At 34.7% G+C, this 16,357-nt stretch overlaps 1 protein-coding gene across 1 annotated transcript in view; it reads right to left on the reverse strand.

Moving 5' to 3' along the window:
- Window positions 1–16,357, reverse strand: part of ANKAR (ankyrin and armadillo repeat containing) — a 75,828-nt gene that overhangs the window by 6,419 nt on the left and 53,052 nt on the right. Inside the window, exons 14-20 of the mRNA XM_025848728.2 lie at window positions 14,998–15,239; window positions 14,445–14,598; window positions 14,199–14,360; window positions 7,994–8,100; window positions 6,185–6,307; window positions 2,318–2,476; window positions 1,545–1,662 (exon numbers count right to left, since the gene is read on the reverse strand). Of these exons, the coding sequence (XP_025704513.1) occupies window positions 1,545–1,662; window positions 2,318–2,476; window positions 6,185–6,307; window positions 7,994–8,100; window positions 14,199–14,360; window positions 14,445–14,598; window positions 14,998–15,239 (1,065 nt within the window). The remainder of the gene's footprint in view (window positions 1–1,544; window positions 1,663–2,317; window positions 2,477–6,184; window positions 6,308–7,993; window positions 8,101–14,198; window positions 14,361–14,444; window positions 14,599–14,997; window positions 15,240–16,357) is intronic.

Consider the following 16,357-nt stretch of genomic DNA (forward strand, 5'->3'; position numbering starts at 1 on the left):
ATAAGTGCAACACATTTTAAAATATAAATGTATCCACCCATATAAATGTGGATGGATACTTTATTGAGGTATTCATTGGGGTTTTTTTCTTGTATTTTTTTTTTTCTGGCCTTCTTTATAAACCAAGGTCTTTGTATTTATTGTTTCAGGATGGGGAGGGATGGATTGTATGGCTTAAAGCAAAAAATGTCTAAAAATAACCTTTTTTTCAGGCATATAATTTTAAAAGCTTATGTTTATAGAAGGCATTATTTTAGGTGAAAGGGAGAGAGGTGTCTTTAAAGAGGAGGAGTAAGAAATGGGGAACAATGGAGGCAGGCAGAGGATCTAAGATTAAGAAGGAGATAGTAGGAACAGGAGCTGTGTGTGGAGAATGGTTATGTGGTGCACATAGGAAAACTGGACACTTGGCAACAGAAATCCTAGTCTTTGTAAAACTTCCGTGCCTTTGGAGCCTCTTCTGGGAACCTTGTCAACTTAGACATTTGGCACACTTATTTTACATTATATCTGAGGCCCAAATATCTTGCTTTGCTTGAGATACCCCAGACATGCACATGACTCTGGAGATGCGTATGACTGAATGCATATGGACTAAGAAAGCCCAGAAATTTTTGAGATTCAATTCCAACCAACCTGAGAAAATTAATATTTGAAAGCTAGTATAATATAGTATTTCTTGCACACAAGAGTTTGTGGAGTAAAATTTAAACCCACTACGACTGTTTTTCAGAGTCGCAGAATTACTATGACTTGAATTAAGAATGCTATTTAAATAAGAATGTATTTAATAATTTAAACGTGTTTCTTTCCTAGCTAGTTTTCATCAGAAAGTTTTCATTTGCATGAATTTTCCTTCCATGCCAAGCAAAAATACAATTCTGTAGCAGCAAGTGTAATTTCCTTTCCTACCTTCAGTGATGCATTTCAGTTAAAAAACAAAGACCTTATTTATTTTTTGGTAGTAGGCACTTCATGTGGTTGTCATTCTGATACTGTTTCATTTTGTGTTGAGAGTGATATATCAAGTCAGTTACCTTATTATTCATCTTGAAAATTAGCTCTAAAGTAGATATAGTTACACTATTAGCATTAAGGTGCCAAGAACTCTATTGGACTATTTTGCTTTGCTATATTGCATAGCAACATAAGGAACTCTTAAATGTTAGCAAAATGTGAAGTTGATCAAAAGAAAACCAGACAGAGGTATAACAGTATAAGTCTGCCATTACTGTTATAAATCAGTGTGTAGATTTTCTGGTTAGTAACTCAGAGTTGGAGTCTCATTTTATATTCTCGAAAAAATAATTAGGGGGTTGAAAAAGTAACTAGGAAATCAAAAAGGCCATGTTCAGAGTTACCCGGCTTCTATCTGGGGTACAGAGTAGCCTCACACTGTCCCATGTAGACTTAAACCCGTTCATTCTTCAAACCATGTAACATAGTATCAAGCTTATTTTATTATTGTTCAGATTACAAAACTTTTTTGAAAATAGTTATATGCAGATGTAGTTTTATGTAACCACCTTCCAGTTATTTCTTACCTGTCAAGACAATAGTAGTGGAATGAACTGAATACAGACTATCAACTAAAATAGTAACACCTCTTGCAGACAAAGTAATATGGTCCACATCTATAATGACTTTCGCTAAGATAATAATCTGAAAAAAAAAAAGCATGGAATCATTGAATGTTTTCTACTCTGCTTCTCTAATTAAGCTTTTGTTTTTTGGTATTTCTCAGGAAGGCAAAGGGAATAATTTGGTATGAACCAGTAGAAGAAAACCAAGTGGCAGGGGTTTGAATCAGAGTAGTTGTCACTATCTGATCACTGTGGTGAACATGGCAGGCCACTGTATTCTTCCTACAATATTTGTAGCTTTTACATCCTTGAAGTATGGGTTCATAGAAAATAGTTCTCCTAAAGGTCATTGGATAGAAAAAGAAGCACCCAGATAGAATCAGTGTGATCAGCTAAAAATCTGCAGTTAGAAAACTTGTCTTGTATACTGCCTTGTTTCTCTGCCTATAATATGGGGATGATGAAAATGGTACTATCTGCCCATCAACCTGACAGGGTTGTTATAAGCATCAAATAAAGTATAGAGGCAAAAAGTGCCTTGTAACTTGTAAAATTATATATAAATGAAGATATCCTCATAAATAATGGGGGTTTTTTTGAGGTAGAAAGGGCTGGTGTGAAAAATACTGAATTTTACAAATTGGTAAACACTCTTCCAGATAAAAATTTTTTCTCGTTTTTAAGTTTTGACTAAAAAGACATACTTATTGAAGTTTTAACTTCCAATTTTGTACCTGAAATGCTGCCATTGCCTTCTCAGTTTCAATTGTTGATTCAAGAAAAGGCTCAAAGATTGATATGGTCATTATTCCACTTTCCAAAATTAAGTATTGTTGAAGGCGATTATTGAAGGCAAAAAGGGTTAATGCATAGCCTGCCCTTAAACAAATATCCTATAAATAGGAGAAACATGCATTATCTTTAACTTAGTTCATCTGTTATGTTACTCAACGTAATAGATTTTGAGTTCTTGCCCATCTAAATATATTGCATTCTTATCTCTGGGAGTAAAATTTGACATTATTGGGGAAAATAGGTAATAGAGTTAACCTAGAATGTTATTGAACAGATAAAATAGAGAAGTAGGTTGTGATATCAGGGAGAAGAAAAGAGAAGTAATTTTAATTTTCAGAGGGAATGTTAGGTTAATGATTATGCAAATAAATATCTAAATAGTAACAGGAAATTCCATAATTTCATTAACCCTCAACTTTTTTGTTTTAACATATTTTTATTTTTATTTTCATTTCAACACTTCAAAGTAGACTTGATAAGTCAAAACTTCCCTTGTATAGCATGCTATATATTATATTTTATGCATTGTGGGATGATCTCTATCATCTCTTAAAATAAGCTCATTTGTAAAATTCTGTACTATATCCTAAGGGGAAATAAAAAGAAAAATGATTTAAAAGTCACATTTTAACATTCTGGGATTTCACAAACAGAGCAAAAGCCAGTTCTTCCTTAGAGTCAGTTCATTTGCCAAAGATGAACAAATATGGTAGATCTTCCAGAAAGACCAAAAAGAATTTTATCACTAATCTTACTTTTAATATTTTGTTTGAACAGTATAGTACAGAAAGAACCATTAATCTTGTGAGTTTTCTTCTGCCCCTGTTAATCATTATATAAAAGTGCTATATGTACATACTAAAATATTTACCAATAAAATTATATGATGCCTGAGATTTGCTTCAAAAGTAATATAGGATGAGGGGCTCCTAGGTGGCTCAGTCGGTTGGGCCTCTGACTCTTGGTTTTGGCTTAGGTCATGATCTCAGTGTTGTGAGATCTAGCCCCACAGGGACTCCATGCTCAGCGGGGAGTCTGCTTGAGCTTCTCTCTCCCTATGCCCCTCTCCACCTCTCATGCATGTGCCCACTTTCTATCTCTCTCTATCTCTCAAATAAATCTTTAAAAAATAATAATAATATAGGAAGAGCAAGTGGGTATATAGATGAAATAAGACTGGCCATGAATTGATAATTATGGAAGCTGGGTCACTGAAATATTTAAGTTCATTATGCTACTCCTTTATTCTATATATGTTTGAAATGTTCCATAATAAAAATTATGTACACACAAGTAGTCACCTGATCATAAAGCAAGAAGAAAGGTATTAGGAATACACAAAGAAATAGGGTGCAGTAAGTGAAGTAGGTGGAAATAGGCTGGGAAGAAAAGGATAATGATTAGGGGAAAAATTAGTAGAAGAAAAAGAAGGATGTCCCTGAGAATAAAATGTGGAATGAACAGAGAGAGAGAAGAAAGGTGGCTTAGGGAGTTAGACCCAAATTCAGTCTCCTCACCCTATATTCCTCATATTATTACAGCAGCACATCTCCATTTTTTCATATACTACAGTAGAGTACAATTCTAAATTTAAAAAAAAATTATGCAGTGAGTTCATTTCTCCCCTTTTAGCCCTCCTTTCTTCCTTCCAAATCCCCCAGAACAGAACTGACGGAGATAGTTGGCAGTTTTCTTCCCTGATTGCTGATGCACTGCAGACAACAAAAGTTCTCAAATTTCTCTGGGGTTAGTGCTATTCAAAGTGTGGCCCATGGACCAGTCCACAAAATGGTTGGCAACAGGATTACAGAAACTGGGAATTAGCATTTAAAAGGAACAGTTTTGGGACTCCTGGGTGGCTCAGTTGGTTAAGCCTCGGCCTTCGGCTCAGGTCATGATCCCAGGGTCCTGGGATTGAGCCCCGCATTGGGCTCCTGGCTCGGCAAGGAGCCTGCTTCTGTCTCTGCTTGCCGCTCCCCCTGCCTGTGCATTCTCTCTCTCTGACAAATAAATAAATAAAATCTTAAAAAATAAATAAAAGGAATAGCTCTTCCTTATAGTTAATTACCAATTAATATACAAAGAAGAAGATGTTTATAGCAGCATTATCAACAATAGCCAAATTATGGAAAGAGCCCAATTGTCCATTGACTGATGAATGGATAAAGAAGATATGGTATATATTTACAATGGAATATTACTCAGCCATCAAAAAGAATGAAATCTTGCCATTTGTAATGCCGTGGATGGAGCTAGAGTGTGTTATGCTAAGTGAAATAAGTCATAGAAAGATAAATATCATATGATTTCACTCATATGTGGAATTTAAGAAACAAAACAAACAAACAGGGTGGGGGAAGAGAAGAAAAGCAAGACATAGACTCTTAACTATAGGGAACAAATGTGGTTACCAGACTGCAGGGAATGGGAGGCTGGGTTCAATGGGTGATGGGGATTAAGGAAGGCACTTGTGATGAGCACCAGGCGTCATATGTAAGTGTTGAATCACTAAATTGTACACCTGAAACTAATATTACACTGTATGAACTAAGTGGAATTTAAATAAAAACTTGATTTTAAAAAAAGAAAGAAGAAAGAATTTGTTTAAAAATTGCCATTAGGCAAATACCATGTAATCATTGTTGCATCCGTGGATGCTAAATTGGTGAGCAAAAGTGCATGCAAAACAGAATTATTTGCATGGGCTCAAAGTGTCTCACCTCAAGAAACTTGTTAATTAAAAAAGGAAAGTACAGTGACTTTACAGTGGAGAAATATGACAGTACGTTAACCAAGTAATCAAAGCACTGCCAGTTATAAGATGTAACAGCAGTATGTACCTCCTGAAATAATGCACTGAGCAGGTGAGTAAAGAAGACACATCATTTCTGTGGTATTCTTGCCAAAATGCACCACCTCAATTTAATCATGAGAAAACATCAGACAATTCAATTGATGGACATTCTATGAAGTAACTGGCATGGACTCATCAAAAATGTCAAAATCATGGAAGACATGAAAATCATGAAAGACAAAGAATGGTGTTTCACATATTGAAGGAAACTAAAGGGACATAACAACTAGATGTAATAGGAGATCCTGGATTGGATTCCGGTAGAGAAAAAGGACATTGGTGAGAAAATTGGCAAAACTTAGATAAAACTTGCAGATTAGTTAATTGTATGGTATCGATGTTAATTTCCTTTTTGATATCCAGGAAAGCTGGATAAAGGATATGCTAGAACACTCCATGCTATTTTTGCAAAATTTTGGAAAATCTTAAATTATTTCAAAATTTAAAGTTTTTGTTTTTGTTTTTATGTTGTTTATTTTTTATTATTATGGTCAGTTAGCCAACATATAGTACATCATTAGTTTTTGATGTAATTTGTTTTTAATTTAGTTTAATTTTATTATGTTATGTTAGTCACCGTAACCTCCCCATAACATTGCTGGGGAAGAGCTTTCCTTCATCGCACAGTTTGAGAAGCAACACTCTGGAATACTGGGTAAGAAATGGACGACTGAGAGTTGAAAGGTCATAAAATTAGGAAAAAGTTTCAACACATCCAGAACAGAACAGATTTATTGGTTCTTCGAGCATTAAAACTGCTACATTTCAAAGAATATGACAGCTATGAAAAATATGGAACAGTATTATTTCATCATTACAAACTAATGACCTACCAAAGAGATTTTACATTTCTTATGTAATATATTTAAGTACTGCTGTGAAACACTTATAATTTGACAGTGTGGTCTAAAATCCTTTCTACATGAGCTCTAACACTTTATAAAGATAATACCTTATCTGGTGAGTGAAGAAGATAAAGGATATCGGCATACTTAAATCCTTCATTTTCTTGTAATTCATTCTGTAACAGATCATTCCTTAGGACAATGCATGCCAAGGAAAATGCCACTTCAACCTAAATATGTGATTTTCAGAAAGTATTTTTTACTCATGGTTTATCATGACATATTTCATTATACAAACATTCATATGGGATATACTAATTCAAAGATAATATATAATTCATTGATTCCAGTTCTCTAATATTTAGAGAGCGGCATTTATAATGTCTGGAGACATTGTCTCCAGTTATATGTCCCTTATAATTTTTAACAGCTGGGAAAATATCCTTCCTCCGTGTGCACAACCATACAGCTCCAGTGGAGGGCATCGGGGAGGCGGCCAGAGCCAGCCAGAAATGTGAGGAGCTATTATCCTAAGTGCATAGTTGTATCCCTTCCACATCTAAAAAAATTTTGATTTCTTGGCATGGGATAAAAGGCTGTTTTGAACTGCTTGTTAGCTACTGACCATTGAGTTGTAAGCCTTCAGTGGAATGCTTATGAATTAAGCAGAGCACTGGGGAGTAGTACTGAGAAATACTCTCTTTCGGGAGTCATTTGATGCACACTCTGAAAGCCTTTTAGGAGGATGTAAATGAACCTTGTTTATTGTTGGGACTTGATACATTCTTTAAGTATTACATTATACATTTCTATGAAAAATGTTATGAATTTGAAAAGCATGATTATTATTGCAAAAATATGTTTACTATAGAATCGTATTTGAGGAAAAGCATTGAAATGTGTTTATGTTCTGTTCTTAACAAGTTGAAGAACTCATTGAAAATATATACTGAAATATGGATGGACTCAATTGAAGTAAACTGTTTTGCCTTGAATTGCATGTTTGAAAATAAAAATGTATTTTTATGTGGCATTTTCCATAGTCATATGAAATTTATTTGTACTTTGAAAGTCAGTGTAGTTTTTACATATAATTCAAGCCAAAAAATTGCGAGCATATGCCCCTTCCTTTGGTTTCCCTAATCAACTCCTATAATAGAATAATCTCTTTCTTAGCCAGAAAAGCCACATAACTTATAACATCTTTTCTGATAATACATTCCTTAAAAGAAATAATGCTGTATTTACTTACATATTTCTGTTTTCTCATTTCCAACAGAACTCATACCAAATTTTGAAGAGAAAATATATTTTTTGGTGTTATAATTTCCTGCCTGGCTAACTCTAGATGTCCTAAATTTCCAAAGCTTTGGTAGAGGATTTGAATAGACACGAACATCATTTTATTAAAGGCAGTTTACTAGAAGTAAATAGAAGAGTGAATGACTCTTAAACAACTCATAAGTTACTCATATTGAGAAAACTATTGTTGCTGGCCAACAAAGACTGCTTGGTAGAAGGTAAAACTTTTGATGGTGTAATATTGATAGGAATTATTTATATTTGAGAAATTTTGCTACATAAATCACACATCTTCATTATACCCACCCAGTTTTAGCAACCAATATCTGAAGAAGGGAAGAAATTCTGTGAGTAATCAAATGTCTGAGGAATAAAACTTATTTGATGAGTAAAGACACAAGACTTAATTATTTGAAAATTTAACATTTTAGTAAAATTTACTATTTTTACAGCAATTTTTTAATTTAAAACATCTAAGATTTTGTTTAAAATGTTAAATTTTTTTATTATACTTGTGAATTTACATGAAGATACAAATTATTCTCAAAAAGTCATATTTCTGTTAATTTTTCCTATATCAGAAGAAAAACAAAACCTTAAAAGCTTTTACATACCTTAATGTTAGGAGAAGGGTGATTTCTTAGTAGGTGAATAAGTACTGGAAAGGCATTTTCCTCTACAATGAATTGTTGACTGATAGGATTACTTGTATGGGCGACACCTATAAGAATATACATATCAATAAGAATATTTCTTTCCATCTTGGAAATGGTAAAGTCAAACACAGTTTGATATGTTGGGTTGATTAAGTGTCCTAGCATAATATGGTTAATAAATCACAAAAGGAAATGCTATATGTTACTGGGTATTTACCCCAAAAATACAAATGTAGTGATCTGAAGGGGCACCTGCACCCCAATGTTTGTAGCAGCAATGCCCACAATATCCGAACAATGGAAAGAGCCCAGGTGTCCATCGACAGATGCATGGATAAAGAAGATGTGGTGTATACACACACACACACACACACACACACACACACACACAAACACAAACACATACACACACTGGAATATCACGCAGCCATCAGAAAATGAAATCTTGCCATTTGCAATGATGTGGATGGAACTAGAGGGTATATTTTTTAAACACTTTTTTTAAAGATTGTATTTATTTATTTGAGAGAGAGCGAATGAGAGATAGAGAGCACGAGAGGGAAGAGGGTCAGAGGGAGAAGCAGACTCCCTGCTGAGTAGGGAGCCCGATGTGGGACTCGATCCCAGGACTCCAGGATCATGACCTGAGCCGAAGGCAGTGGTTTAACCAACTGAGCCACCCAGGCGCCCAGAACTAGAGGGTATTATGCTAAGTGAAATAAGTCAATCAGGGAAAGACAATTATCATATAATCTCACTGATATGTGGAATTTAAGAAACAAGACAGAGGATCATAGGTGAAGAGAGGAAAAAATGAAAAGACAAAACCAGAGAGGGGTACAAACCATAGAGACTTTTAATCTTAGGAAACAATCTGAGGATTGCTGGGGGTGGGGATGGGGTAACTGGGTGATGGACATTGGGGAGGGTATGTGTTGTAATGAGCACTGGGTATTATATAAGACTGATGAATCACAGGCCTGTACCCCTGAAACAATACATTATATGTTAGTTAATTGAATTTAAATTAAAAAAGGAAATGCTATATCAACACTATTATACCTGAATTAATTTTTTTAAAAAGCAAAATGAATAAACATGGAAAAATTACTATTAGAAGTGTGGATGTTTTCTACGAGGCACAAAACCAAGAAATGAGAAATGCTAGACTATCAAAGAGTAATAATATAATAGCTATCATTTATTGAAGATTTATTATTTGCAAGGTACTTAAGCTTATAGTTGCTATTGTATTCCATAAAAAATGATTTTTATAAAAATGACTAAATCATCTGGTTAAAATTTCTAGATTCCTTAAATACACATACTAAAAAGATAATCTTACTGTCTCCTTTTAGAACATAATACTTGAAATTAGAGGCCTAATCTCAGCTTAAAAACTTGTCATCTCCTTGTAGTGGATATACAAATAATTTTAATTCTGTTCTTTTGCCAACAAAAATCACAATATACACAGCAGGTTTATATACTTAAATATAAATACAAGATCAGACCTGTCTCTGAACAATGGAGAGAAGTCACTTATCATCTGGGGAAGTTTGAAGGAACTGGAGGAAATGGAAGGAGCAAAGAACAAGTTTGTTTCCTTGTCCCCTAACCCCGCGCTGGCCACCCAGTGGCGTACACAGACATTGATTACATCAATATTGTTGATTTAGCTGATGGGTCTTGGAATGCCTAATTCATCAGGAACTGAGGTAGGAAGTAGAGTTAAAAAGAGGAATTAGGGGGTACCTAAGTGGTTCAATCAGTTAAGTATCTGACTCTTGATCTCAGCTCAGGTCTTGATCTCGGGGTCACAAGTTCGAGCCGGGCATTGGGCTCCAAAAAAAAAAAAAAAAAAAAAAAAAATGGAAAAGAGGAATTAGAATCTGCCTTCAAGGTGTTTATATTCTATAGGGGAAGCAACTATTTAAATACATGATTTCAGTACATGCAATGAGTGCTTTAACAGGGGTATAGAAAAATACACCTGAAGCACAGAAAAGGGATTGCTCACTTCATAGTAAGTGGAAAAGGAGTAAGAAAGGAGATTTCCAAGAGTAAATGTGCTCGAGGTGGGTCCCCCCAAAATGAATACTTTTAATAATAATGATTATGATAATGATGATGGTAGTGTGATAAGAAGAATACCCTCAAATCTTTGAATCTGCACATGTTAATAATGAGATGAAACTTCATTAAGTTGGGAAAAGAACCACTACAAGCAGTAGGCTGAACAATTCTCAGAACTCACACAGAGCTAGGAATAGTTTGTGTTCTGTGGCCAGAGTTTAGATACCTCATAATTCAAGGAACTATATAAGGAATTAAGTCCTTGGAACAATATCATCTTAATAGTGGAGTTAAGTTAGATCCAGAGTAAAGGCTACTCCAGACTTGTCCTAACAAAGCTTGAAAGCTAGCTACAAAAGGAGCAAACTGATCCTAAGTAAGATAACTGCACACCAGAACAGAGCCCAACTCCCTTTAAAGGAAAACAGTAAAATCCAGCATCTATCAGTTTACAACTCACAATGTCCAGCATTCATTTAAAACCTATTATGTGGGCGCCTGGGTGGCTCAGTTGGTTAAGCGACTGCCTTCGGCTCAGGTCATGATCCTGGAGTCCCGGGATCGAGTCCCACCTCGGGCTCCCTGCTCAGCGTGGAGTCTGCTTCTCCCTCTGACCACTCTTCCCTCTCGTGCTCTCTATCTCTCATTCTCTCTCTCTCGAATAAATAAAATCTTTAAAAAAAATAAAACCTATTATGCATAATTTTAAAATACAAAATACCTAAGATAAAATATATACAAGAATTGTGTATTGGAAACTAGGAATCATCGCTGAGAGATATTAAAGAAGACATAACCAAGGAGACATACCGTGTTTATGGATTGGAAGAAATTATTATTGAGATGTCTGTTCTCCACAAATTTATTTATAGACTTCATGCAATTCCAATCAAAATAATAGATCCTTTTCAGAAATTGACAGATTAATTTTTTAAATTATATGGAAATACAAAGGACCTAGAATAAGCCAAAACAACTTTGAAAAAGAATAGCAAGGTTGAAGGACTTATACTTCCTGCTTTCAAGTGAACTTCCAATAATTAAGACAGTATAGCATAAAGATAGACAAGTGGGTAAATGGAACAGAATGAAAAGTCCAGAAATAGACTCACAAAAATTCAATGGAGGAAAAGATCATCTTTTAAATAAATGGGGCTGAAGCAATTGGATAGCCATATGCAAAAAAAAAAAAAAAATCTGGGCCATATACAAAAATTAACTCAAAATGGATCATACATCTAAATACAGAGGAAACAGAAAACCTTGATGATCTTGAGTTTGGCAGGTTTCTTAAAGAGAACACAAAACCTATGAACTAAAATATTTAAAATATCAATAAATTGGACTTCATCAAAATTAAAAACTTTTGCTCTTCAAAAGGCCCTGTTACATAAATGGAGGAACACACCATAGACTGGGAATATGCAAAACATACATCTAACAAATGATTTGTATCTAGAATATATAAAGAATGCTTACAATTCAGTAAGACAATACAATTTAAAAAATGGGCAAAATATCTGAAGAGACGCTTTACCAAAGAGGATATACAAATGGCAAATAAGCACATGAAAAGATGTTCTGCATTATTAATAAGATTTACTACATACCCACTATAATGGCTAAAGTCATCATACTAAATGTTGGCAAGGATGTGAAGCTGCTGGAACTCTCATACACTGCTAGTAGGAATGCAAAGTAATAACACAACTTGGAAAAAGTCTGGCAGTTTCTCTAAAAGTTAAACATATACTACTATATGATCCAGCAATCCTACTTTTAGGTATTTACCCTAAATAAGTTTTAGGATAACTAAATGAAAACGTTTGTGTCTGTACAAAGACTTACACACAAATGTTCATAGCAGTTTTAGATATAATAGCAAGAAACTGGAAACAATCTAAATGTCCACCAGTGGGTGCATGGATAAACAAATAGTATATCCATATGTATGAGCCAGGGTTTTCCAGAAAAACAACCAACAGGATATGTATGTATTTAGGTAGTTAGTAGGTAATAACCATATATAACATAAGACATAGAATTATCCATCATACTATACAATGGAATACTACTCAGCATTAAAAAAGTGAACTATTGATACAATAATATGCATAAAAATCAAAATAGATATGTCAAGTGAAAGGGGCAAGAAAAAAAGTGTATCTGTATAATTCACTTACATAAAATTCTAGAAAATACAAACTAATCTATAATGATAGAAACCATCAGTGGTTCTCTGGAGATGGAAGTGCAAAGAGGGAGGGATTACAAAGCCACACAATGAAATCATTCAGGGTGATGGTTATATTCATTTATTTGACTGTTGTGATGCTGTCACAGCTGAATGCATATGTTAAAACTCATCAAATTGTATGGTTTAATGTATTTTTGTTTTTTATTATATTGTATATTTTATTTAAATATTTTATTATGGGGCGCCTGGGTGGCTCAGCTGGCTAAGCGTCTGCCTTCAGCTCAGGTCATGATCTCTGGGTCCTGGGATTAAGTTCCACGTGGGGTTCCCTGCTCAGCAGGGAGTCTGCTTCTCCCTCTGCCTCTCCCCCCATGCCCTCATGCTTGCGCACGCGCTTGCTCTCTCTCAGAAATAAATAAAATCTATAAAAATAAAATATTTTATTGTATGTAAGCTATTTCAATAGGTCCTTAAAAACCCACATTTAAAATTTGTAGGCATGCAAAGAAGTAGGAAAATATGATTCATAATCAGGAAAAAAAATCTGCCAATAGAAAGAGACCCAGAAATGGTATAGATGTTGGAAATCATTACAGAGATGTTAAAACAGCTATTTTAAATATGTTGCATATGTTCAAGAACATAGAAGAAAATATGAACATGATGAGGAAGAAAAAAGGAGGTGTGTGTGCATGTATAACCAGTCTACACTAGTGAATTTGAAATCAAGAGTTTTCTTCCATAGTTCTGCTGGAGATCCCCTTGTCTATGGCAAATGTAGACAGGTTTGTAGACAGCTTTGAAGTGAAGTAATGAGGAGAAATTACATTCGTGCGTGTTCACACTCATGCACACACACATACACACACACACAGTATCTTTGTATATATGTTATCATCTATTAGAATTTTAGAAACCTCTATAATCTATACCATAGGCTCTGGCTAAAAGAAGAAACATTATTTTGTCTGACTGACTGCCCTGGAGCTTTAATGAACTTCTGTAAAGTAGCTTTTTCAAGCAAGGAGAAAAAATCTTTTTGGAACTAATTCCTACATTCTTCATTCAGCTAGACTATGTTTTGAGGAAATACAATCAACTACAAATAAAGATTTTTTTTCTTATCTACAAAAACAGTCTAAAATCAGCTTCATACATTCATGAAGTTTAGCAAAGAACTCAAATGTTTATTTTTGGTAGATCAATCACTGACAATTCTACAACGTTTTGACAGACATCCCAAAATGTTAGTTCCTTTGCAGTGAAAGGAACAATTAGACCTACTGGCCACTTTTATTTTTTTAAAAAAGATTTTATTTATTTATTTGAGAGAGAGAGAGTGAGCGAGAGAAAGCAGGAGCTAGGGAAGGGGCAGAGGCAGAGGGAGAAGCAGACTCCCCGCCGAGCAGGGAGCCCGATGCGGGACTCGATCCCAGGACTCTGGGACCATGACCTGAGCCGAAGGCAGTCGCTCAACCAACTAAGCCACACCCCTGCCCCGGCCCCTTTATAAAGAAAGAATCATTAAGGAAAAAGACTGGAATTGAAAAATGTGCCCCAGCATTAGAAACTCTATATAAAACATAAGAGTTCTTAAGATTGGAAAGAAGAAATATTTTTCTCTTAAACTTAAAACAATGAGATTCCTTTAACTCAAAACAGCCTAAGCTCATTGTCCTCATTAATCCTTTTTAACCAGAGTTGAAGGGCAAAGCTGATAAAAAAAAAAAATTCCTAATTACACCACTTTTACTCATTAAGGTCTTAGAGAAATTAAAACAATGGTAAGCCTTTTATAGATTAAGTATGATTTAGGGCTTTATCAATGGGGACAGAGAGGAAGGGAAGTGTCTTACTGATATTTTAAGAATGGAGAAAAAATTTACAAACCAATACAAATGGACCCCACCGCTCTGATGACACTCAGAAGTGTGACTTCAGCTATTTTACTAATCCTCAGTAAGCGAATCAACGGTGCAATTCCATTCCCTTCACATATTTGATTTTGATGCATCCTGCTGTCCTTACTTAGAGCTATGACTGCTTCACCTCCTGGTCAAGAAAAGCAAGAAATATATCTGATACTTCAATGTGCTGCTCTACATTGTGTAAATTTATGCATAGGAAATAACTTACCAACATACTGCATTTTAGCTGATGGTGACAAAAGCATGTTTATTATAAAGTTGTATCCAATCTGTTCTGCCATATACTTCCGTTGTTTCAGGGTTTGTCCTGCCAAGGCCCAGAGGGCTACAGCTCCTTGTTCCTTAACATCTGTTTGAAACGCCTATTTAAAAAAATATTCCATTCCTTCAATGAGCATTTATTGAACACTGTAGGGATGTTTTATAAAAAGTTTATTCTAGGGGCACCTGGATGGCTCAGTCAGTTAAGCGTCTGACTGGGTTTTGGCTCAGATCGTGATCTCAGGGTCATCAGATCGAGCCCGGCGTTGGGCTCCACACCAGGCATGGTCTGCTTGAGATTCCCGCCCCCCAACACGCTGGTGCTCTATCTCTAAAATAAATAAATAAATAAATAAATAAATAAATAAATAAATAAATAAATAAATAAATAAAATCTTAAAAAAAAGTTTATTCAAGAATTGGTTTTAATTTTCACTTTACTGAATTCAGTATTGAATACTTTGTCTAAGAAAAATGACAAGCTATCATAAAGTTCCTACCTTGAGGAGTTTTAAAAGGTATTTACTTAAGGATTTTTCCAGAAATGCTCTCTGTATACACGGGTTGTAACTAGCCAGTGATTCCACAGCCATTGCACCCTTCACTTGGACACTCAGTTGTTTCCCTTTAAAAAGAGCCACCAGAGGAGGAATGGCTCCTTCCATGGCAATAGCATCCTGAACATCCCTATTGGCACGTGCCACCTCAGCGATTGTAGCAGAAGATACAGCCTTCAACACATCTTCAAATGAATTCGAGAAACAGTTAAATAAGCCTTTTAAAAATATAAAAATGCAACTTATCACTAGATTCCCATATTATAAAATCAAACTTATAGAGTGTATAGAAAATTTAGAAAATAAGAAAAATAGAAATAAAACCATCCAGATTCTTACCACCCAAACAACAAATATTTGATTTACTCTCATTCACTTTTTAAAGGAAAAGATATGTTGAAGTAGTGTTACAGGCATATTTAATATAGCTGTACTATAAGCACAACACCCTGCCTCTGGATTTACCAGTAAAACATTTTCCCATTCTTTGTGAGCATCTGTATCTCCTAAACGTTCCACTGATGAGTATTACATTTCCTTATCCATCCACCTTTTTAAAAAATACGTGTCGTGTCATTTCCAACTTTTCACTGTTTTAAACAATATTTAGGAGAAATCTTGGCACAAAAGGTATTTTTCCTTCCTGTTTTTTCCCTTAGTGTAGAGTCCCGGGAATTACTGGAATAATTTAATATATCACAGTAAATTACTTTCCAAAAATGATAATTGCATCTTACCCTTCCATAATCAGAGTATGAGAGTTTCAATGTGGCCCTACCTTTTTAAGTATAGATGTCATCATTAAGAATAAATATGTACATTTAGCTAATTTGGTAGGCAAAAAACTGTGTCTCCTTTTATTTCATATTTTTGGTTACTGGTGAATCTAAAGAGTTTCATACATGCTTATTAACCAGTTGTACTTGTTCTCTTTAAAACTTACAGAAAAGTTGCAAGGGTAAGTCTGAGAACTCCCTCAAGATTTAGCAACAATTGATATACTTCCATATTTTTTTTTTAGCATTTTCTTACTTTCTGTCATTCAGGTTAGTTATCTCTATTAAAGCCTTCTTGTTCATACCCATTTATATATATATACACATGTATATGTATGTATATATATATCACTTATATCAAATATATTAACTTTTTGTTATGGATATTTTCATCATTTAATCATTTGCTTTTTCAGCAAATACTTTATTGAGGAGCTACTACATGCCAGGCACTGTTCTAGGCATTAGGAAACAGTGATGAACCGACAAGACAAAGTCCCTGACCTTGCGGAACAAGCCAAAGGCCA

The sequence above is a fragment of the Callorhinus ursinus genome, unplaced genomic scaffold, assembly GCF_003265705.2.
Source record: "Callorhinus ursinus isolate GAN/ISIS: 27379988/994484 unplaced genomic scaffold, GSC_fseal_2.0 scaffold2, whole genome shotgun sequence".
Taxonomy (NCBI): Eukaryota; Metazoa; Chordata; class Mammalia; order Carnivora; family Otariidae; genus Callorhinus; species Callorhinus ursinus.